At 44.9% G+C, this 26265-nt stretch overlaps 1 protein-coding gene across 1 annotated transcript in view; it reads right to left on the reverse strand.

The window, feature by feature from the left end:
• Positions 1–26265, reverse strand: part of KIF13B (kinesin family member 13B) — a gene marked incomplete in the record, with an annotated part of 350254 nt that overhangs the window by 199388 nt on the left and 124601 nt on the right. The window contains 5 exon segments of the mRNA XM_077489267.1: positions 1202–1414; positions 3135–3246; positions 8523–8635; positions 21781–21915; positions 24163–24250. Of these exon segments, the coding sequence (XP_077345393.1) occupies positions 1202–1414; positions 3135–3246; positions 8523–8635; positions 21781–21915; positions 24163–24250 (661 nt within the window).

Raw genomic sequence — 26265 nt, forward strand, 5'->3', positions numbered from 1 at the left:
AGCAAAAGCCATGGTCCGGGGAGAACTTCCAAAGCATCAGAAGGATCTCATTGTTAAAAGGTATCAGTCAGGAGAAGGGTGCAACAGATTTTCCAAGGTATAGATATACCATGGAACACAGTGAAGACAGTCATCATCAAGTAGAGAAAATATGGCACAACAGTGACATTACCAGGAACTGGATGTCCCTCAAAATTGAAGAAAGGATGAGAAGAAAAGATGAGAAGAAAAGTGGTCAGAGAGGCTGCCAAGAGGCCTACAGCGGCATTAACGGAGCTGCAGGAATATCTGGCAAGTACTGGCTGTATGGTACACGTGACGACAATCTCCTGCATTCTTCATATGTCTGGACTATGGGGTAGAGTAGCAAGACGTAAGCCATTTCTTAAGAAAAACATCCAAGCCTGGCTAAATTTTGCAAAAACACATCTGAAGTCTCCCAAAAGCATGTGATATGTGTTATGGTCTAATGAAACCAAGGTTGAACTTTATGGCCATAATTCCAAAAGATATGTTTGGCGCAAATAAACACTGCACATCACCAAAAGAACACCCTACCCACTGTGAAGCATGATGGCGGTAACATCGTGCTTTGGGGCTGTTTTTCTTCAGCTGGAACAGGAGCCTTAGTCAAGGTAGAGGGAATTCTAAACAGTTCCAAATACCAGTCAATATTGGCACAAAACCTTCAGGCTTCTGCTAGAAAGCTGAACATGAAGAAGAACGTCATCTTTCAGCATGACAACGACCCAAAACATACATCCAAATCAACAAAGGAATGGCTTCACCAGAAGAAGATTAAAGTTTTGGAATGGCCCAGGCAAAGCCCAGACCTGAATCCCATTGAAAATCTGTGGGATGATCTGAAGGGGGCTGTGCACAGGAGATGCCCTCGCAATCTGACAGATTTGGAGTGCTTTTGCAAAGAAGAGTGGGCAAATATTGCCAAGTATTAGTGTAAAAGTTTGCACACTTATGCAGCCATATTTATTTTTTTCACTTCCCTCCACCTAAAAGATTTCAGTTTGTTGTTCAGTTTATAGATCACATTAAAAAGGTGGAAAAAGTTCTCAAAGGATATATCTTTGGCTCATTTTTTTACATCACAGAAACTTGACATTTTAACCGGGGTGTGTAAACTTTTTAATACCCACTGTATGTGGATATAAAAATTCCTTGAAAGGGTTGAGAAGGGGCTCACCTCAGCCTGCGTCAGCTGCTCTCGCAGCTTCTCCACCTCTTCTCGCAGCTCTCGGATGATTCGGGCGTTGGGGTCCTCGTTGACCACGGCGTGGTTGACTATGTTCTTGGCCCTGTCGGCATAGCGAAGAGTGGAAAGAGTCTCATCGTAGTTATCAGCAGCAGGGCTGACCGTGGCCACCATGGCAGTTTTACTGTTCCCGCCAAGACTGTCCTACAGTGGTAGAAGAACAAATGAACATTGGAGGACATGCTGGAACAAACATTTGAATATTAAACTAAAAAACAAAAAACAAAACAAAAAAAAACAAAAAAAAAACACTGGAACAAAAAATCTGAATATAAAACCAAATCACACTGAAACAAAAACTCCAAACATAAAACCAGATGTCAATAATCAAATCAGGCTTGCCAAACTTATCCGAAAGGAAAATTGGAATTGCCACTCATTAACCAAACCTTGATTGACACTTGCAAGTCTGGGTTGCTGAACTTACCAATGACCTTCAAGATCAAGGAACAACCTTGGATGGTTGCACCCTATACGGGCTTTAGCGCAAAACAAAACATAACCCATTCACCGTGACCGTACAAAAAAATTGGTGTTCAGGCTTGAAGGGGTTATACCGGGATGATGCAGCTGCAGGCATAACCCCGGTACTTTTTTTTTTTTTTTTTTTTTTTTTTTTTTTTTTTTAGAGCGGGCGGTTGGCTCTTTAGTGATGACAACTGAATGTGGCTAAAAGCCGCTCGGCTGTTATTCTAAAAAGAGCGGGAGGGGTCTTCTTCCCTCCTGCCAATCTTCCCGGGTCTCCTGTCCCACCCAGAGACCCAAGCCACCAGCTGGCACATCCGCCGGCTAGGCCGGGACCCGAACAAAGCCGGATTCGGCTCTGATGGGGTCTCCGATGTAAAATCCTGGAAGCGTCGTTACAACGTCACTTCCGGTTTACTCGACTGTCAATGGTGGCGATCAAAAAAATTAAAGTAGAATAAAAAAAACGACAATATTCAGAATCGCAGTTTTTTTGGCGATCTAAATACTTTTAAGTGCAAAGGAGGGATATGGGGCAATTTAGTCCCACCCCCGATCCTTGCATAAAGAGTACCTGTCACCCCCTACTACTGTCACAAGGTATGTTTTTTAATTTATATAATCTTTATTCATTTTCTTCGAATTTACAGCAGGTATCACATGTATTAAAAAAAATAAAAAAAATAAACAGTAATATAAAAAAAAAAAAACCACGTTAAAAAAAATTAGCAGACATTTCTCTATACTTTACTCCTTTATCCTTCTATTTTACTACCCCACCCTTATGGTATGTTTACATTTCTTGTGACAGCAAGAAAAGTGATCAGAATTATTTTTTTCTTTTTAAAGTGACAATGTAAAAAGAAAAATAAGAAAAAAAATTTTTTTTTTGTTTTTTTTACACTTTCATGAATTAAAAAAAAAAAAAAAAAAAAAAAAAAAACCTTAAGGCTGGGTTCACACTGCTGCGGGGGGGAGATCCGGATGTGATTCGCACCGCAAATCACATCCGATCTCCGTAGCGATGCGAGTTCAGCCATACAGATAGTATGGCTGAATTCGCATCGCTCCCGCAGCAAACTCGCACGGGACCCTTTTTTTGGTCCGCAACAGAATCGGATCGCATGGGGGTTCACACCATGCGATCCGATTCCTGTGCGAGTCGGCAGATCGCACTGCGATATGCGGACGGATCTGGGGGTGTCATTAACATATCATTGACACTCCCAGCCGTCCGCATAGGGCAGTGTGAACTGCCGGCGGGAGTTGTGCGATGCGGGAAACGCCGCGGATTCGCGGCGTTCCCGCATCGCAGCGGTGTGAACCCGGCCTAAAGTTAGCCCAATGTTTTTAGATAATGTGAAAGATGATCACGACAACAAAACAGGATCATACTTACTTTCAGCAACCATGTCAACACAGAGTCCCGATACGGAACAAACTTATTCTTATTCTTCCCAGCTCCTTGGTCTGCCAGGGCAGAGATAACCAGGCCCAGGGTGGTGAGGGATCTGTTGGGAAAGAAAAATAAACAATTTTAAAATGATTGAGCTGATTGAATATCAAATAAGGGGTACATTTTATAGACTCTGATAGGGTAGACATGCAAATAGTAATATACAGTGGGGACGGAAAGTATTCAGACCCCCTTAAATTTTTCACTCTTATATTGCAGCCATTTGCTAAAATCATTTAAGTTAATTTTTTTCCTCATTAATATACACACAGCACCCCATAATGATAGAAAATGTGTTGAAATTTTTGCAGATTTATTAAAAAAGAAAAACTGAAATATCACATGGTCCTAAGTATTCAGACCCTTTGCTGTGGCACTCATATTTAACTCAGGTGCTGTCCATTTGTTCTGATCATCCTTGAGATGGTTCTACACCTTCATTTGAGTCCAGCTGTGTTTGATTATACTGATTGGACTTGATTAGGAAAGCCACACACCTGTCTATAGAAGACCTTACAGCTCACAGTGCATGTCAGAGCAAATGAGAATCATGAGGTCAAAGGAACTGCCTGAAGAGCTCAGAGACAGAATTGTGGCAAGGCACAGATCTGGCCAAGGTTACAAAAAATGTCTGCTGCACTTAAGGTTTCTAAGAGCACAGTGGTCTCCATAATCCTTAAATGTAAGACATTTGGGATGACCAGAACCCTTCCTAGAGCTGGCCGTCTGGCCAAACTGAGCTATCGGGGGGAGAAGAGCCTTGGTGAGAGAGGTAAAGAAAAACCCAAAGATCACTGTGGCTGAGCTCCAGAGATGCAGTCAGGAGAAAGTTGTAGAAGGTCACCATCACTGCAGCCCTCCACCAGTCGGGGCTTTATGGCAGAGTTGCCCAACGGAAGCCTCTGCTCAGTGAAAGACACATGAAAGCCCGCATGGAGTTTGCTTAAAAAAAACACCTGAAAGACCCCAAGATGTTGAGAAATAAGATTCTCTGGTCTGACGAGACCAAGATAGAACTTTTTGTCCTTAATTCTAAGCGGTATGTGTGGAGAAAACCAGGCACTGCTCATCACCTGTCCAATACAATCCCAACAGTGAAGCATGGTGGTGGCAGCATCATGCTGTGGGGGTGTTTTTCAGCTGCAGGGACAGGACAACTGGTTGCAATCGAGGGAAAGATGAATGTGGCCAAGTATAGGGATATCCTGGATAAAAACCTTCTCCAGAGTGCTCAGGACCTCAGACTGGGCCGAAGGTTTACCTTCCAACAAGACAATGACACTAAGCACACAGCTAAAATAACAGAGGAGCGGCTTCACAACAACTCTGTGACTGTTCTTGAATGGCCCAGCCAGAGCCCCGACTTACACCCAATTGAGCATCTCTGGAGAGATCTAAAAATGGCCGTCCACCAACGTTTACCATCCAACCTGACAGAACTGGAGAGGATCTGCAAGGAGGAATGGCAGAGGATCCCCAAATCCAGGTGTGAAAAACTTGTTGCATCTTTCCCAAAAAAGACTCATGACTGTATTAGATCAAAAGGAGGCTTCTACTAAATACTGAGCAAAGGGTCTGGACTTAGGACCATGTGATATTTCAGTTTTTCTTTAATAAATCTGCAAATGAGGGGGAAAAAATGAACTTAAATGATTTTAGCAAATGGCTGCAATATAACAGAGTGAAAAATTTAAGGGGGTCTGAATACTTTGTCCCCACTGCATGTTGCATTCATTATACCCCCAAAAAAAATCCTATAAAAAAAAAAAAGTCCTGCTCACGGTAATACATTTCAGTATATGATTTATTAAAAATGGCTTACAACAAGTGATCCACTAACGCGTTTTGGCTTCAAACAGCTATATATCACAGGAGCCTATTTTGAGTGCCCTTATGCTGACAGACCAACCAAGTTGAGGGGTGAGCTTTGTTTCTATTGGCCACAAATAGACAGTTAGAACCCTAGATATAGAATAAAGGATCTGATAAAATAAATATCTCAGAAGAATTCAAAAAAATAAAGGATATTTTTATAGCAGGATTTAAAGCATAACTGAACTCGTTTTTAAACTTATATAGACCAATGCTGAGTACCATATACTGTACATTTTTGTAGGTCTTACTATTTTTTATTTTTTTTATTGTACTAGCCTGAATCCCAGCATGTCAACAGTAGACTGAAAACGTCAGATTTTTTTTTTTTCAATTATTGGAAAGATATAACAAAGCTCTCAATGGGATATTTAATAAATAGACTAAAAATTGAGCAAATAAGAGACATTAACTGTTAAGGTTCACATTTACTTTATTTAAAGCTCTATATTAATGAAAATAAGTTGATTATCTTAAATATCTAAAAGAGCTTCCACTAACTAGGCAGTGTTAGATTAGCGCTCTTCAGACACAGAGCACACGGTAGGTATCCATTGACTAGTAGACATGTGCAGAACAGAAAAATGTGTTTTGTTTAGATTCGTTATGTTACTAATTTAATTTAGTTGATTCGTTTCGGGATTCATTTAATACGCTTCTAACGAATTCCAAATTTTCGGAGTGATTCGAATTTAGATCGATTGAAAAAATGATCGGCCGATTTGAATTCTGTGTGAAGAATAGCTGGTTTTTAAGGAGAGGGCTGGGAAGCTGGTTGACGTGTCTTTACCAACCGATGACTTATCAGCTGTTAGCTGGTTGCCCACAGAGCTGAAATCTAAACAAAAGAATGCTGGAAAAAGAAAATTCAGAAAAACAACATGGGGTCCCCCACAATCTCTTTGGGTCTGGTATGGATTTTTAAGGGGAATCCTTATTGCCGGCATTATTCTGTTACCATTTCAGCTCTCAGTGGGGAAGCCCGCTGATAGCCGATGAGTAATCGGTTGTGAAGGGCGCGGCGGCCGGCTTCCCAGCCCGCTCCTCAATAACCAGTTTTTCTTCACACAGTTTGAATCAGTCAATCATTTTTCAACCAATCCGAATAGTTCCGAAAATTTGGAAAACTAAAATTAAATTTGTTACTATTGCATCCAGAGATTCGGATACATCCGCATCTCCGAATAACCAAAAATACGTCCGAATTTACATTCAGACCGAAATCGAATTGCTTGCGTCTACTGAATAGGCAGTGTTAGATTAGCACTCTTCACACACCGAGCACACAGTATACATTGAATAGGCAGTATTAGATTAGCTCTCTTCAGACACAGCATGCAGTGAATAGCAGCGGTGGCTGGTGCTCAAAATTTTCTTTGGGGGGGGCACAAACTGAAAAATTCTGAAAAAACCCCATCAATTGCAGCGCCGCTGTGCCCATCAAAAGCAGCCGCTGTGCCCATCAAAAGCAGCCGCTGTGCCCCCAAATTGCCCCACACTGCCGCCCCCATCAATTGCCCCACACTGCCGCCCCAATCAATTGCCCCACACTGCCGCCCCAATCAATTGCCCCACACTGCCGCCCCAATCAATTGCCCCACACTGCCGCCCCAATCAATTGCCCCACACTGCCGCCCCAATTAATTGCCCCACACTGCCGCCCCAATCAATTGCCCCACACTGCCGCCCCAATCAATTGCCCCACACTGCCGCCCCAATCAATTGCCCCACACTGCCGCCCCAATCAATTGCCCCACACTGCCGCCCCAATCAATTGCCCCACACTGCCGCCCCAATCAATTGCCCCACACTGCCGCCCCAATCAATTGCCCCACACTGCCGCCCCAATCAATTGCCCCACACTGCCGCCCCAATCAATTGCCCCACACTGTGCCCCCATCAAACACAGCCACTGTGTCATATCAAATGCTGTCAGTGCGCCCCCTGTCGGTCCACCATCTGCACTTACCTATCTCAGTGGGACAGCTCCTCGATGTCGTCTCCCATCCTCTGCTATGATTGGACGTCTGGCGTCCAATTATAACGCCTGCAGTTTCAGCCAATCAGGTGACAGGTAACAGACACGAGCGACTGATTGGCGGAGTGTTAGGAAAGCAAATATTTATTCACTTTTCTAACACAGCTGAGTGACCTGCGAGCGCCCTGCATGGTGCTCACAGGTCACCTTTTTTTAATGCATATTAGAGCCTATGGCTCTAATCAGGTGCTTCAAGGAAGCCCCCCCCCCCCCCGCTATAATTCAGGCGCCCGAAATGGGGCCGAGCGCCTGAATAGGGGTTGGCAGCGGCGGCCATAGATAGATTCATGCAATGCAGGTGCTAGAGGGGGTGGCAGAAGAGAGGTGGCAAAGCGCCCGTGCACCCTTATAGGAGGCACTGCCACTGGTGACTAGTCAGCGTTAGATTAGCGCTCTTCAGACACAGCATGCGATGAATAGGGAGTGTTAGATCAGAGCTCTTCAGACACAGAGCACACAGTATGCTGTGAATAGAGATTGTTAGATTAGCGCTCTTAAAACAGAGCACACAGAATGCAGTGAATAGGGAGTGTTAGATTAGCGCTCTTCAGACACAGAGCACACGGTATGCAGTGAATAGGGAGTGTTAGATGAGCGCTCTTCAGACACAGAGCACACGGTATGCAGTGAATAGGGAGTGTTAGATTAGCGCTCTTCAGACACAGAGCACACGGTATGCCGTGAATAGGGAGTGTTAGATTAGCGCTCTTCAGACACAGAGCACGCGGTATGCAGTGAATAGGGAGTGTTAGATTAGCGCTCTTCAGACACAGAGCACACGGTATGCAGTGAATAGGGAGTGTTAGATTAGCGCTCTTCAGACACAGAACACACAGTAATGCGTGAATAGGGAGTGTTAGATTAGCGCTCTTCAGACACAGAGCACATGGTATGCAGTGAATGGGGTGTGTTAGATTAGCGCTCTTCAGACACAGAACACACGGTATGCAGTGAATAGGGAGTGTTAGATTAGCGCTCTTCAGACACAGAACACACGGTATGCAGTGAATAGGGAGTGTTAGATTAGCGCTCTTCAGACACAGAACACACGGTATGCAGTGAATAGGGAGTGTTAGATTAGCGCTCTTCAGACACAGAACACACGGTATGCAGTGAATAGGGAGTGTTAGATTAGCGCTCTTCAGACACAGAACACACGGTATGCCGTGAATAGGGAGTGTTAGATTAGCGCTCTTCAGACACAGAACACAAGGTATGCAGTGAATAGGGAGTGTTAGATTAGCGCTCTTCAGACACAGAACACACGGTATGCAGTGAATAGGGAGTGTTAGATTAGCGCTCTTCAGACACAGAACACACGGTATGCAGTGAACCAGCAGTGTTTCTGCACAGCACTTATTATATAATTGATTTGCTTTTCCACCTAGAAGACGCCATAGGCTGGAAGGTCACCCACTCACTTGTTTATATTGCTCCCTTCTTTCAGGCGCTCCCCGGCGGCGCCAGTCTTCGTGGCTCTCTCGCTTCCGGCTAAATCCACCAGACTCAGTTTGCTGACTTTCTCACCTGAGGTCTGGAAACAAAACCAACACAATGGAAGGTGAATTACCGGATCAGAGAATGACTGAAACACACCATCATTAATTATGTATAACTCAAAGGGGAACACATCAATATGGGCCATTATCTTCACTTCAGCTTCCTGTAAACGCCAAGTATAACATACCAACGTCATTTTTTTCAAAACTTGCACGAGATGTAATAAACATAAAATGTTGCCATCACATAAAAAGTAAAACAAAACGGGTCATGCCAAACTCCTTTTTATTTTGGCAATACAAATTTAAAAAGGATTTACCTGCAAAAGGTTAAAAAAAAAAAAAAAAAAGAATTGCGGTCAGCTCAACCCTGCACAGCGCATGGCCAGCCATTTTAGGGCCAGCTTTCTATCAACCAGGGTATCCCAGAGGGTCTCTAAATTAATGGCGATGGCAATTAAAGTATTAGTGTGCCAAAACTTGAATGAGTCCAATAAGACTTTATTTTTGCATAAAAGCTCAAAACCACGTTTTAGGGTCTCAAAACTCCCTTCATCGGGGCTTGAATACTGGCAAGTTCAGAAAGATATTGGACACTAGATGCAAAATGAATAGTAAGGCAGTGATTTGGGTCACCAGACTTCAAGCCCCAATGAAGGGGGTGTATTGACCGTTAAATGTTCTTGATGTAAAAAAAAAAAAAAAAATGTATTATGTATGTATATATATATATATATATATATATATATATATATATATATATATATATATATATATATATATATATTTTTTTTTTACTGGATAGTACACAGATAGTAGGCGGGAAGAAGCCTGTGGAGACACTGCAAACTTTAATATCGTTATACGATTGTTACTACGCTTTTAACGGATGGAATATTCTGTAAGTGCAATTCGTTTGGTACATTAATTTTAAGAAATACTACACCATGGGAGCATTTTCTGTTTCTGTTTTATGAGTATTATAGTCACAGCTTCAGCTGCGGAAGCCGGTATAGGTTTTGTGGGAGACCTGAATTTCCCTGTGCCTGGTGAGACTACCTTTATGGTGGTCATCTGCAGTCGGTAAGAAGCCTCAATACTCACTTGGGTATGAATTATCCTGGATGCGGGATCTGTTTTTTCACCATTACTTCTTTTGGAGCAGCACCCCTTACGGATTTTTATTTATTTATTTTTTTACGGAATTGGGACTTTTAATAAATATTTTTTTCTCTTCGGTGATTGGTCTAGCAATTTTAATATATGTGTCACTTTTATGGTTAATTTAATTCATTTTATTTTTTCTATAGGACAACTGCTTTAGTTTTCTCTGTAAAAGATTTTTCACCATTACTTTTATTATTGGTTGCGCACGTTTATAATTGTAATAATGGTTTTATTATGATGAGTGAGCTGTCACCCTTAGCACTTTAGTGTGATATTTTGCTCTGTGTTGATTTATTGAGAATTTTTCACCAATATCCTTTCTTTTTTTTTTATATATATATATTAAGCGCTGGATCTTTATTTTAATTTATTCTATTTGAGTTTAGTATTGAACTTTATGGTGCTGGCAGCTTTCCATTATTTAATTTTCTCAGCGCAGTGTTTACCTTTTGTTTTTTTTATAATTCCTCCAGAGGTTGCCAAGGATTCCTTGAGAAATCAGCAGTATCTGATTGGGGTATTCTTTCCACTAATCACCAGTATGTAAGGAACATTCTTCCCTCCGATCACCAATGTAAGGAGCATTCTTCCCACTGATCACCAATGTAAGGGACATTCTTCCCACTGATCACCAATGTAAGGGACATTCTTCCCACTGATCACCAATGTAAGGGACATTCTTCCCACTGATCACCAATGTAAGGGACATTCTTCCCACTGATCACCAATGTAAGGAACATTCTTCCCACTGATCACCAATGTAAGGAACATTCTTCCCACTGATCACCAATGTAAGGAACATTCTTCCCACTGATCACCAATGTAAGGGACATTCTTCCCACTGATCACCAATGTAAGGGACATTCTTCCCACTGATCACCAATGTAAGGAGCATTCTTCCCACTGATCACCAATGTAAGGGACATTCTTCCCACTGATCACCAATGTAAGGGACATTCTTCCCACTGATCACCAATGTAAGGGACATTCTTCCCACTGATCACCAATGTAAGGAGCATTCTTCCCACTGATCACCAATGTAAGGAACATTCTTCCCACTGATCACCAATGTAAGGGACATTCTTCCCACTGATCACCAATGTAAGGGACATTCTTCCCACTGATCACCAATGTAAGGGACATTCTTCCCACTGATCACCAATGTAAGGAGCATTCTTCCCACTGATCACCAATGTAAGGAACATTCTTCCCACTGATCACCAATGTAAGGGACATTCTTCCCACTGATCACCAATGTAAGGGACATTCTTCCCACTGATCACCAATGTAAGGGGCATTCTTCTCACTGATCACCAATGTAAGGAACATTCTTCCCACTGATCACCAATGTAAGGGGCATTCTTCTCACTGATCACCAATGTAAGGAACATTCTTCCCACTGATCACCAATGTAAGGGGCATTCTTCCCACTGACCACCAATGTAAGGGACATTCTTCCCACTAATCACCAATGTAAGGAACATTCTTCCCACTGACCACCAATGTAAGGAACATTCTTCCCACTGATCACCAATGTAAGGAACATTCTTCCCACTGACCACCAATGTAAGGGACATTCTTCCCACTGATCACCAATGTAAGGAGCATTCTTCCCACTGATCACCAATGTAAGGAGCATTCTTCCCTCCGATCACCAATGTAAGGAGCATTCTTCCCACTGATCACCAATGTAAGGGACATTCTTCCCACTGATCACCAATGTAAGGGACATTCTTCCCACTGATCACCAATGTAAGGGACATTCTTCCCACTGATCACCAATGTAAGGGACATTCTTCCCACTGATCACCAATGTAAGGAGCATTCTTCCCACTGATCACCAATGTAAGGGACATTCTTCCCACTGATCACCAATGTAAGGAACATTCTTCCCACTGATCACCAATGTAAGGAACATTCTTCCCACTGATCACCAATGTAAGGGACATTCTTCCCACTGATCACCAATGTAAGGGACATTCTTCCCACTGATCACCAATGTAAGGAGCATTCTTCCCACTGATCACCAATGTAAGGGACATTCTTCCCACTGATCACCAATGTAAGGGACATTCTTCCCACTGATCACCAATGTAAGGGACATTCTTCCCACTGATCACCAATGTAAGGAGCATTCTTCCCACTGATCACCAATGTAAGGAACATTCTTCCCACTGATCACCAATGTAAGGGACATTCTTCCCACTGATCACCAATGTAAGGAACATTCTTCCCACTGACCACCAATGTAAGGGACATTCTTCCCACTGATCACCAATGTAAGGAACATTCTTCCCACTGACCACCAATGTAAGGGACATTCTTCCCACTGATCACCAATGTAAGGAGCATTCTTCCCACTGATCACCAATGTAAGGAGCATTCTTCCCACTGATCACCAATGTAAGGGACATTCTTCCCACTGACCACCAATGTAAGGAACATTCTTCTCACTGATCACCAATGTAAGGAACATTCTTCCCACGATGACCAATGTAAGGAACATTCTTCCCACGATGACCAATGTAAGGAACATTCTTCCCACTGATCACCAATGTAAGGAACATTCTTCCCACGATGACCAATGTAAGGGACATTCTTCCCACCGATGACCAATGTAAGGGACATTCTTCCCACTGATCACTAATGTAAGAAGCACTCTTCCCCCCCGAGGGTTACCCCAATGACCTCCAGTGTAATGTGGCCATTATACCACTGCTCACCAATCTAAAGTGGGCCTTTAAGCATTTCACTGACCACTGATATAAGAGTGGCACTTCATGGGTCGCCAACAAGAAGAGACAACACATTTTCTGTCTTTTTTTGTCTGGCCATTATTTTTATTATTCTTTCAATTTCATTATTTTTGCCCAGTATAATTTTGTTGAATAGAGCAGCCCTAGATGCCATATATGCCAAGTATGCCACATTACTTTGAACTATAAGTTGCAACATAAGAATAAATAAAAAGTATAGTATCAGGACTTGCAGATGGGATAAAGTAAGTTGGCTCCCTGAAACCTAAAAGCCATTTCAAGGGTTCCTCCATGTGGAGTTGAGAAAGAATGTCCTACACAGATGCCATCGGTTCATAATAAATGACAGTTTTATACGGGTCTAGGAAACAAAACTGGCAATTCCATTGCGTATATAAGACCAGTGCAGTTCCTGAGCCATGTGAGCGAGAGCTCAGACTACAAAGCAGTTTTATTACATTACCTCATAGCTCTGACAAGCCGATGACATGTGTAATGTACACACGGCACTGATTGACTTTCTCCTGTACATGTGATGACAGACCCCTTTTGTTAATTGCCGCTGTTTACATTGACCAGAAAAACAACAAGAAGCTAATTCTAATTAGGATAAAAAGCAGGCATTAAAGCAATTCAACTAAGTAATTGTTATACAGAGGAAATGCCGTTTAGTATGTACTGAATGATCAGTTTACTGCGAGAGCAATAGAAGGTGTTAAATCTACCATGCCTCATTAGGCAGGTCACAGATGGGCAGACTTCTTACCAAGAGCAATGACAGCCGATTATTGGATACAATGCCGCAGACTTTACTTTTTGAATAGGAATATGCGTGGAAGGTGCAGCAGGAGCTGAGGATGGGATTTGTGAAATGGTTTCAGACTTTAATACTCCTCCACTACAGTTAGAGTGCTCATTAATAATTTTATCTTACACCACTAGAGGAGGCACTGGGCATGGCTGCCCCTTCTTGCCTTTATATTTTGCACCGGCTATTAGCAGAGACTCACCCTCTGCCATAGCGATTAGACAAAATTCGAATATCTAGGGCTTTTTGAAGGATCGGATGGGTAAGACAAAATGACCTTTCTGTCCTCTGTTCTGCTGCGGTTCCTCTTCAGTGTTGAACGACGCTTCCACAGGCTTCAGCCAAGTATCCTCCACCCCTCTCTGCCAATCCCTCCACCCCTAGCCACTAATCATTCCACTGGCTTCTGCTGAGTGCCCTCCCCTCCACCCCACTAATCCTTCCACTAGATTCTGCTGAGTGTCCTCCACCACTCTCTGACAATCCCACCACTGGCTTCTGCTGAGTGTCCTCCACCCATCTCTGCCAATCCCTCTACCCCTATCCACTGGCCTCGGAGTGTCCTCCACCCCTCACTGACAAACCTTCCACTGGCTTCTACTGAGTGTCCAAAACCATTCTCAGCTAATCCCACTACTGGCTTCCGCTGAGTGTCCTCCACTACTCTCTGCCAATCCGACCACTGGCTTCTGCTGAGTGTCCTCCACCACTCACTAACAAACCTTCCCCTGGCTTCTGCCGAGTGTCTGCCACCATTCTCTGCCAATCCCACCACTGGCTTCTGCCGAATGCACTTCCCTCCACCCCTCCCAACTAATCCTTCGACTTGCTTCTGCCGAGTGTCCTCCACCCCTCTCTGCCAATGCCTCCATCCTTATCCACTAATCCTTCCACTGGCTTCTGCTGAGTGTCCTCCACCGCTCTCTGCCAATCCCACCACTGGCTTCTGCCGAGTGTCCTCCACCATTTTCTGCCAATCCCACCACTGGCTTCAGCCAAGTGCCCTCCCCTCCACCCCTCCCCACTAATCCTTCCACTGGCTTCTGCTGAGTGTCCTACACCGCTCTCTGACAATCCTACCACTGGCTTCTGCTGAGTGTCCTCCACCCTTCCCCGACAAACCTTCCACTGGCTTCTACTGAGTGTCCTAAACCATTCTCGGTCAATCCCACCACTGGCTTCTGCCGAGTGTCATCCAACCCTCACTGACAAACCTTCCACTGGCTTCTATTGAGTGTCCTAAAATATTCTCGGCCAATCCCACTACTGGCTTCCGCTGAGTGTCCTCCACTAGCTTATGCTGAGTGTCTTCCACCGCTCTCTGCCAAACCTTCCACTGGCTTCTGCCAAGTGTCTTCCACCATTCTCTGCCAATCCCACCACCGGCTTCTGCCGAATGCCCTTCCCTCCACCCCTCCCAACTAATCCTTCCACTGGCTTCTGCTGAGTGACCTCCGCCCTTCACTGACAAACCTTCCACTGGCTTCTACTGAGTGTCCTAAACCGTTCTAGGAAAATCCCACGACTGCCTTCTGCTGAGTGCTCTCCACTGGCTTCTGCCGAGTGTCCTCCACTGGCTTCTGCTGAGTGTTGTTCACAGCTCTCTGCCAATCCGACCAATAGCTTCTGTCGAGTGTCCTCCACCATTCTCTGCCAATCCACCACTTGCTTCTGATGAGTGCCCTCCCCTCCACCCCTCTCCACTAATCCTTCCACTGGCTTCTGCTGAGTGTCCTCCACCGCTCTCGGACAATCCCACCACTGGCTTCTGCCAAGTGTCCTTCACCCCTCTATGCCAATTCATCCACTGGTCTCCAATCCCCCAAGGAATACAATTTAAAATACGAGCTAATTTACCAACCTCATCTCAAAATACCAATACCAAACTGTCCCCTCTGTTCCTCCCAAGACCTGCTCTCCAGCTTCCTTGTCATCCCCTCCCATGCTCATATCCAGCCTCTCCTATCCTCTGGGACTTCATACCCCAATCTGTCTATCTGCTGCTCTGTCCACCTTAGGTGATCCCTGAAAACTCATCTTTTCAGGGAAGCCTATCCCACCACCATCTACCAATCAAATGTCTACTTTCTCCAATGCATCCCTCACACAGGTATTAACATTTTTTATCACTTGACCCTCCCTTAAAGATTGTAAGCCCTCAAACCGGGCTCTCATCTCGTCTAATTTTATTTTAACTGTCCCGTCTCCTTTTATATTGTAAAGTGATGTAAAAACTGTTGGTGCTATATAAAACCTATGTACATATACACTCACCGGCCACTTTATTAGGCACACGTTTAATTGCTTGGTAACACAAATTGCTAATCAATCACATGGTAGCAACTCAATGCACTTAAGGCATCTAAACGTGGTGAAGACAAATTGAAGTCCAAACCGAGCATCATAAAGGGGATTCAAGTGACTTTGAACGTGGCATGGTTGTTGGTGACATACGGGCTGGTCTGAGCATTTCAAAACATACTGATCTGAGATTTTCACACAGAACCATCTCTCAGGTTTACAGAGAATGGTCCAAAAAAAGAGAAAATATCCAGTGAGAGGCAGTTGTGTGGAGCAAAGTGTCTTGTTGATGTCAGAACAGAATGGGCACTTGTTTGAGATGATAGAAAGACAACAGTGACTCAAATAACCATTTGTTACAACCAAGGTATGTAGAATACCATCTCTGAACACACAACACATTGAACCTTGAAGCAGATGGGCTACAGCAGCAGAAGATCACACCGGGTCCCACTCCCTAAACACAGTAAACTGAGGCTACAATTCGTACAGGCTCACCATTGGACAATAGAAGACTGGAAAAATGTTGCCTGGTCTGATGAGTCTCAATTTCAGCTGTGAAATTCAGATGGTGGGGTCAGAATTTGGTGTAAACAACATGAAAGCATGGATCTATCCCGCCTTGTATCAATGGTTCAGGATGGTGGTGCAGTGGTGTGGGGAATATTTTCTTGACACACTTTGGGCCCTTTAGTACCAAATCGAGCATCATTTCAATGCCACAAACTACCTGAGTATTGTTGCTGACCATGTCCATCCCTTTATGACTACAGTGTCCCCATCTTCTGATGGCTCCTTCCAGCAGGATAATGCACCATGTCACAAAGCTCAAATCATCTCACCACTGGTTTCTTGAACATGACAATGAGGTCACCGTATGCCAATGGCCTCCGCAGTCAACAGATCTCATCCAATAGAGCACTTTTGGGATGCGGTGGAATGGGAGAGTTGCATCATGGATGTACAGCAGACAAATCAGCAGAAACCACTTTGATGTTATGTCAATATGGACCAAAATCTCAGAGGGATATTTCCAACACCTTGTTGAATCTATGTGTAGCGCCCTGCTCCTAATGAACAGACGCTATTGTTTTTGTAAATTTAAGTTTGTCTGAAGCTGCAGTTTGGCTCAGATTATGCTAAAGTTCTGGTTTCTGTACCAGTTCAGCTGGGTTATGCCAGTTTCCACTTGGCCGTGGGTGTCGCTGTCACCACCGGTAAGTGTTGGAAATGCAACAGGCTGAATGTATTGGATACCTCCTTTACTCAGAAATAGCTCAGTGGGAGTGGTTCACCTGCTGTGCATTCTGGGTAAGGGTACTTAGGGTACAGGCGCCATATTTTTGGGGTTCGTTATCCCGACCTCATGGCCCTCCTGGCCTGAGGTGTGTGCCGCCTTTCTCTATGTCTCAGGACCGGCTGGCCCGAGGCTTTGTAACTAAAAAAGAGTGGGCCCAAAAGTCTTGGGGCCTACCGATCCACGGGTGGTCCTGTGCTGTCTTGCCTGCGGGAAGAAGCCAAGCGACTGGAGGATCCAGGGGAGGACTTTTTCAGCAGAGGACCAAGCAACAAGGCTGGTATCTCTGGAAGAGCCTGGAGACTCAGTTGGAGGACGCATCCCGGGTCACCTATCACACAGTATCGCCGGATCGGCTGAAGGAAACTGGTACTGTGTGAGAACCCTTTAATTTCTCAACAAGTTGCTGGTTGTGCTTTCCTGTGGCAGAGGATTGCACAACGATTTCGTTGAATTGACAAGTCTGTGGCAGAGATTTTGTTCGAGCATCTCACCGGCTGCTAGGTCATTGAGAGAGGTCTATCCGGTGGTTGCCAGATCCAGCCTGTGGAAGCTGTTTGTCCTTTGCAAAAAGGACTAAGTGTCGGAGCTAACATTCTTTAATCCACTCGACAATGGGACCCCTAAGACGGACACAGTGAGCAGGTGAGGTAACGGTAAGCCCAAAAAAAATTCAGCAGCTCCTTCGGGGGTCAGTTCTACATATGCCATGAAGAAAGAAGGCAGTTCTGAAGGCAAAAGGAGGTCCAACCCCTTAATAGTAATGCCGCGTACACACGATCAGATTGTCCGGCGTACTTAGTCCGCCGAAACGCATTTCAGCGGACAATTCGATCGTGTGTGGGCTTCAGCGGACTTTTCCAGCGTGAAGTCCGGCGGACTAAGAAAGTATTTTTGCACTCCAATCTTCCCGTCGGATTTGGGTTTCAGCGGACAATACGTTCGTCAGTATGCTAGTACGGCGGACTAAGAATGACGCATGCTCAAAGCAAGTACGAAAAAGGAAGCTATTGGATACTGGCTTTTTCTAGTCCCGTCGTACGTGCTGTACGTCATCGCGCAAGCGAACGTCGGACTTTCTGTGTGTCCGTGTGTGGCCAAGTCCGTTCGGTAGAAAGTCCGCCGGATTATCTGCCGGATTGTATGTCGGACTAAGTACGCCAGACAATTCGATCGTGTGTACGTGGCATTACGTGTACTTAATAAAGTGGCCCATGAGTGTAAGTTCGGTTGTTAGGTAGGGGTGATGAAGACAGGAGTTGTTAGGGATAGCCTAAAGGCAGACAGTGAAGGAGATAACTGAACAGGTTGGGTTAGGGAGTGCCAAAGAATGAGAGTGACTCTGGAGAGGTCCTGGAGGACTTTTAAACTTTGAACTTCCTCTTCAGACCCGCACAGCTGGCAAGGTTAATTAGCACACTAAAATACCAAATCTCTCTGTAATGGGCAGCTCTGTGCAATGAGCTCATTCCAGCAGCCCACAGATGTCGGGAGAAATCCCAAGTAGCACAGTGCACACAATCTGGACAACATTCCGGCCTCTACCGCCAGGCACTGGCCTATGACAGGCCATTCATCAGCAGAGAAAAACCAGCAGGAAAAGTGGCCTTGTAAAACGCTGTGCAGAGGGAGAGAGCGGGGTGTCCCAATAAAGTGTCCAACACAGCCAGAGAGATATTTATGGGTTAGGGACAGAGGTCAACCCCTCCAGATGGAAAGGAAGCAGATGAGACTCAGATGTTCCGCTGCAGTGACAACATGGGTCTGTTTAACTACAGAAATATCTGCGCAATAATTCAATGATCTATACATGGAGAGTAGTGTCCATAGAAATATCCAGGCAGAGGATCTGGAATGACGCAGGGTGACAATGCAATGAACTCATACTGAAAAATGCGCTAAAATAAGCGGCCCTTTGTAAACACAGCTGCCGGTGAAGTTTCCTCAAGTAGAGGTTAATGGCCACTTGGGGGGGACCATGCTGCAGTTCCCAAAGAGGCCAGTCCTTTATTTATAAGAGTGCTGCCGCTGAATAAGAGGAACTGCTTCCATCACACAAATGCTTACATTTTAGTCTATAATTATTCCCATTTTAAAATGATACTAATATAAGGTTTCCGGTACAAAGCATAGAAAAGTTACTTGCAAGCGAGAGAAAAAAAAAAAAAAAAAAGCTTTTTATCCCCCTGTAAATACAGTTGTGCTCATAAGTTTACACACCCTGGCAGAATTTATGATTTCTTGGCCATTTTTCAGAGAATATGAATGATAAAACACAAACTTTTTACTCCTGGGTAGTGTTTGGCTGAAGCCATTTATTATTCAATCAACTGTTTTTATATCATAATCACAGCAGAAACTACCCAAATGACCCTGATCAAAAGTTTACATACCCTGGTGATTTTGGCCTGATAACATGCACACAAGTTGGTACAAAGAGGTTTGAATGGCTAGGTAAAGGTAACTGTAACGGGAGGGCCCATGGAACCCAGAATCCCTGGGAGAGGTTGGGAAACCCTTGTTTCAGCTCCCCATGCACCTCCTATGTCTAAGCCACCCTGTGTCCATGAGAGTCACAGGGTGAATGAGAAAAATGATGGACAGCTGTTTAATTGACAATGAGAAGGTGGCTACATAAATATAACAGTAATATTTATCCACAATATCTCCTAATAATATATAAAGAGCTGATCACAGGCCTCCAGAGCTGGGTAGGAGCCCGACAGTCTACCATTTGTATTGTTAATTGTAATTAGCTTCTGCTATTGTGAGAAGGTTTTCTGTGTTTCTATTTATAATAATGTTGATTGTGTCTTCTGAGCTAAAAAGACAGCAAGTCTGTCCTAAAGGTCATGTCTCTGAGTCACCTAGGCTGTCTAAATGATTAGATAATTAGCTCATGCTAATTAGGTTTCTGGTTACAGTTTGTATTGTCATCCTTCTGTATATATCTGTGTGAGATCTCAAAGAAGGCTATTCCTGATGTACTCCAAGACTGGTTTTGTCTGGTTCTTGGGGGTTACTTTAGCCAGATCCATTGTACTCATTTTCCAGGACTTAGGAAGCGAGATACTGTCGGAAGCACTCAAGTGGAGTGTGGGACGTTCCGTCACAGTAACCATCCTCACCTGTGATCGGTTTGCTTGTAATTAGTGTGTGTGTGTATATAAGGTCAATGAGTTTCTGGACTCCTGACAGCCCCTTGCATCTTTCATCCAGTGCTGCACTGAGGTTTCTGGATTCTGAGTCATGCAGAAAGCAAAAGAATTGTCAAAGGATCTGTGAGAAAAGGTAGTTGAACTGTATAAAATAGGAAAGGGATATAAAGAGATATCAGAGCAATTGAGAATGCCAATCAGCAGTGTTCAAACACTAATCGATAAGTGGAAAAATGAAGGGTTCTGTTGAAACCAAACCTCGGTCAGGTAGACCAACTAAAATTTCAGCCACAACTGCAAGGAAAATTGTTCGGGATGCAAAGAAAAACCCACAAATAACTTCAGGTGAAATACAGGACTCTCTGAAAACATGTGGTGTGGCTATTTCAAGTTGCACAATAAAGAGGCACTTGAAGAAAGCTGCATGGTCGAGTCGCCAGAAGAAAGTCATTACTACGCAAATGCCACAAAGTATCCCACCCATTTGCAAACGCATGCATAAGCGGCAAGGCCTCGTCATGACACCCTGTGTAGCACTTGCAGTCCTGACCCTTCTATATTTTTGAGAGTCTCCACAATGGAAGCACATGCATATTATTTGGTCAGGGGACATCTTTGCTGCCATTGTGCTATGTGCTGGGTGTCTAATGTGCCCTTAAGGAGGATTGGGTTACCTCCAGGCCAACCTACCCCTTATCTATCCATTAGAATGCATGTGCTTCCATTGTGGAAACATTTTGGAGGGTTGGAACTGCAAGCGATACACAGGGTACCATGAACAGGCCTTGCAGCTTACACATGAGTTTGCAAATGTGTGCCAACTAAACCCCTGTTTTTAACACATACTGTTGGACAGGTTAATTTGGTTGGTAAGCAGACTGGTTGGCGAGTTGAGCTGGGAATTTTCTCTGGTTTGGTCTTTCACCACCACCAGCCTGAACCATTGATACAAGGCAGGATGGATCCATGCTTTCATGTTGTTTACACCAAATTCTGACCCGACCATCTGAATGTCGCAGCTGAAAATCGACACTCAGACCAGGCAATGTTTTTTCCAATATTCTATTGTCCAATTTTGGTGAGCCTGTGCAAACTGTAGCCTCAGTTTCCTGTTAGCTCACAGGAATGGCACTCAAAATGGTCTTCTGCTGCGATAGCCGCCATATGCTTCAAGGTTCGATGTGTTATGCTTTCAGAGATGGTATTCTGCATACTTTGGTTGTAACGAGGTTATTTGCATTACTGTTGCTTTTCTGCCATCTCGACCCAGTCTGCCCATGCTCTTCTGACCTCGGATATCAACAAGGCATTTTCCTCCACACAACAGCCGCTCACTGGATATATGCGTTTTTTTAAAATCGAGAGGTGGTGGTGTGAGAAAATCCCAGTAGATCAGCAATTTTTCAAATACTCAGACCAGCCCATCTGGCACCAACAACCATGCCAGTTTCAAAGTCATTTAAATCCCCTTTCTTCCCCATTCTGATGCTCAGTTTGTACTTCAGAAAGTCTTCTTAACCATGTCTAGATGCACTGAGTTGCTGCAATGTGATTGGCTGATTAGCAGTTTGTGTTACCAAACAATTGAATGGGTGTACCTAATAAAGTGGCTGGTGAGTGTATATTTGGCATATGCCTGCCTACTCTGGAACTAGAGACACAGTAAATAATAGGCAAGGGACATATCACTCACTGCAGACTGCACATCAGTAAGAGTATGTGTGAGGATGATATTGAACACGGCGTGTGATCTACTGCTTTCCTCATTCATGTTGGTTGCTGCTACTGTGCGAGACTTGTTGCCCTCCGACATAAGAGATTCTATATCCTATACAAAAAAAAAAAAAACATAAGAACAATCTCATACACAAACAACTTAAAACTGCTAATGTATTTCCCCAGGAAGGATTCCTTCCCCAAACACATTTTTTATTTTATGGTCACCCAACTTTGTGGGAACAGTTTGGGGATGGCCCTTTCCTATTCCAAAATGACTGCTCACCAGTGCACAAAACAAGGTCCATAAAGACATGGATGAGCGAGTTTGGGATGGAGGAAATTGACTGGCCTGCTTTGGGCTGAATTAGAGCGGAGACTGTGAGCCAAGCCTTTTTGTCCATCATCAGAGCCTGACCTCACAAATGCGCTTCTGGAAGAATGGTCAAATATTCCCATAGAGACACTCCTAATCCTTGTAGACAGCCTTCCCAAGTGGTTATATCTGCAAAGGGTGGGTCAACTCAATATTGAACTCTACAGACTAAGGACTGGAATGCCATGTGTAAAGGCAGGCGTCCTAATACTTTTGACAATATAGTTTATGAGGAATATATTTACACACTATTTGCTTATCCAGGAATTCAGCTTTACTGGAAAAAAATATCTGAGTAATATACGGTCACATACAGTGCCTTGCGAAAGTATTCGGCCCCCTTGAACTTTTCAACCTTTTGCCACATTTCAGGCTTCAAACAAAGATTTTTTGTGAAGAATCACCAACAAGTGGGACACAATTGTGAAGTGGAATGAAATCTATTGGATTTTTTGAAACTTTAACTAATAAAAAAATGAAAAGTGGGGCGTGCAAAATTATTCAGCCCCCTTGCGTTAATACTTTGTAGAGACACCTTTTGCTGCGATTACAGCTGCAAGTCGCTTGGGGTATGTCTCTATCAGTTTTGCACATCGAGAGACTGAAATTCTTGCCCATTCTTCCTTGCAAAACAGCTCGAGCTCAGTGAGGTTGGATGGAGAGCGTTTGTGAACAGCAGTTTTCAGCTCTTTCCACAGATTCTCGATTGGATTCAGGTCTGGACTTTGACTTGGCCATTCTAACACCTGGATACGTTTATTTGTGAACCATTCCTTTGTAGATTTTGCTGTATCTTTGGGATCATTGTCTTGTTGGAAGATAAATCTCCGTCCCAGTTTCAGGTCTTTTGCAGACTCCAACAGGTTTTCATCCAGAATGGTCCTGTATTCGGCTGCATCCATCTTCCCCTCAATTTTAACCATCTTCCCTGTCCCTGCTGAAGAAAAGCAGGCCCAAACCATGATGCTGCCACCACCATGTTTGACAGTGGGGATGGTGTGTTGAGGGTGATGAGCTGTGTTGCTTTTACGCCAAACATATCGTTTTGCATTGTGGGCAAAAAGTTGGATTTTGGTTTCATCTGACCAGAACACCTTCTTCCACATGTTTGGTGCGTCTCCCAGGTGGCTTGTGGCAAACTTTAGACGAGACTTTTTATGGATATCTTTGAGAAATGGCTTTCTTCTTGCCACTCTTCCATAAAGGCCAGATTTGTGCAGTGTACGACTGATTGTTGTCCTATGGACAGACTCTCCCACCTCAGCTGTAGTTCATCCAGAGTGATCATGGGCCTCTTGGCTCCATCTCTGATCAGTTTTCTCCTTGTCTGAGCTGAAAGTTTAGAGGGACGGCCAGGTCTTGGTAGATTTGCAGTGGTCTGATACTGCTTCCATTTCAAAATGATCGCTTGCACAGTGCTCCTTGGGATGTTTAAAGCTTGGGAAATATTTTTCTATCCAAATCCAGCTTTAAACATCTCCACAACAGTATTACGGACCTGCCTGGTGTGTTCCTTGGTCTTCATGATGCTCTCTGCGCTTTCAACAGAACCCTGAGACTATCACGGAGCAGGTGCATTTATACAGAGACTTGATTACACACAGGTGGATTCTATTTATCGCCATCAGTCATTTAGGACAACATTGGATCATTCAGAGATCCTCGCTGAACTTCTGGAGTGAGTTTGCTGCACTGGAAGTAAAGGGGCCGAATAATTTTGCACGCACCACTTTTCAGTTTTTAATTTGCTAAAAAAAGTTTAAAATATCCAATAGATTTCATTCCACTTCACAATTGTGTCCCACTTGTTGGTGATTCTTCACAAAAAATAAAAATTTTATATCTTTATGTTTGAAGCCTGAAATGTGGCAAAAGGTTGAAAAGTTCAAGGGGGCCGAATACTTTCGCAAGGCACTGTATATGTTAACTCATTTTTCTGGCCCACCATTATTTATCACAATATAACAACTATTATAAACACACCTTGTAGCATGCGACTGCCAGTTTGGAAAGACCATCCACATACGGGCCCAAGACCTTGTGCTCCCGAACTTTGAGGGACTGCCGACTCCTAGAAAAGGCATTTAAGACAAGGTCCAGAGTAAGAGACGTGTGCGTCGCCAACAATCATAACACAAAACTGGGGAATAGAACATGTGGGCTTTAAGATTTCTTCTTCACTTCCTGTCCCAAAAGGCACCAACAAGAAGTTAGAGAAGCTCTCTCCAACGCGAGAGGAAACCTCTCCAAAAGCAATGGAATTCCCATCTTATGCCGCGTACACACGATCAAACAAGCGGGTGGAAAAGTCCGGCAAACTGAAGTCCGCCAAACAATCCCCCCGTGTGTAGCCTCTGGCATACTTTTTTGACCCGAAAGTACGGCGGACTTAGAAAGTAGTTTTGCACTCCAATCTTCCCGCCGGACTCGCATTTCGGCGGACAATCCGGCCGTGCGTATGCCAGTCCACCGTACTTTTGAAATGAGCGGACTTTTCCCGCCCGGAGAAAAGTCCGCTCATTTCGAGCGGGTCTCCAGGTAGGCGGGGCCCGCGAAGGAGACGTCGCTGGCCCCGCCGCCTGGTATGGACTTAAAGGGGAACCCCAACGCCGAAAAAAATCGGCGTGGGGTCCCCCCAGGTCCACATCAGACCCTTGTCCAAGCACGCTACCCGGCCGGTCAGGAAAGGGGGGGACGAGCGAGCGCCTCCCTCCCCTCCTGAGCCGTACCAGGCCGCGTGCCCTCAACATGGGGCATGCCTTGGGGAGGGGGGGGCCGCGCGGCCCCCGCACCCCAAAGCACCTTGTCCCCATGTTGATGAGGACAAGGGCCTCTTCCCGACAACCCTGGCCGTTGGTTGTCGGGGTCTGCGGGCGGGGGGCTTATCGGAATCCGGGAGCCCCCTTTAATAAGGGGGCCCCTGGATAACGGCCCCCCACCCTATGTGAATGAGTATGGGGTACAATGTACCCCTACCCATTCACCTGTAAAATAAAGTACAAAAAAAACACCACACACAAGATAAAATAGTTTATTGCACAGCTCCAGGGGTCTTCCGTCTTCGGGGGTCTTCTTGCCGGACTCCTCCGCTATCTTCTTCTAGTTCTTTTACTAGCGGAGGAGCCCGGCTTTCTTCTTCGCCGCGGACCTCTTCTTCCGACTTTGGGGGTCTTGTCCCCCTCTTCGGTTCTTCTGCCAGGCCACCGCGCCTTCTTCTAGCTCTTTTACAGGCGGTAGCCCGGTCTTCTGTCGCCGCCGCCTTCCGTTCTTCGTCTTCTTCTTCAGATGTTGCCTCGCCGAGTCCTCCGCTCACAATGACGGGGATTGGGCACGCGGCAACTTATATAGGGACAAGGGGCGGGGTCTTCGGTTGATGTCACATGGGTTGATGTCACATGGTGACCCCGCCCCCTTACAATGTCACAGTCCCGGAGGATGCTGGGACTGTCGCCATGTGACATCAACCCATGTGACATGAACCCATGTGACATCAACCGAAGACCCCGCCCCTTGTCCCTATATAAGTCGCCGCGTGCCCGGTCCCCGTCATTGTGAGCGGAGGACTCAGCGAGGCAACATCTGAAGAAGAAGAAGAGAAGAACGGAAGGCGACGGCGACAGAAGACCGGGCCACCGCCTGTAAAAGAGCTAGAAGAAGGCGCAGTGGCCCGGCAGAAGAACCGAAGAGGGGGACAAGACCCCCGGGCTCCTCCGCTAGTAAAAGAGCTACAAGAAGATAGCGGAGGAGTCCGGCGAGAAGACCCCCGAAGACGGAGCTGTGCAATAAACTATTTTATCTTGTGTGTTGTGTTTTTTTGTACTTTATTTTACAGGTGAATGGGTAGGGGTACATTGTACCCCATACTCAATCACATAGGGTGGGGGGCCGGTATCCGGGGCCCACTTATTAAAGGGGCCTCCCGGATTCTGATAAGCCCCCCGCCCGCAGACCCCGACAACCAAAGGCCAGGGTTGTCGGGAAGAGGCCCTTGTTCTCATCCACATGGGGACAAGGTGCTTTGGGGTGGGGGGGCAGCGCGGCCCCCCCTTTCCCAAGGTACCACCCCATGTTGAGGGCACACGGCCT

This window comes from Lithobates pipiens, unplaced genomic scaffold (assembly GCF_037356315.1).
Source record: "Lithobates pipiens isolate NorthernLeopardFrog02 unplaced genomic scaffold, aLitPip1_a1.2 Scaffold_18, whole genome shotgun sequence".
Classification (NCBI taxonomy): Eukaryota; Metazoa; Chordata; class Amphibia; order Anura; family Ranidae; genus Lithobates; species Lithobates pipiens.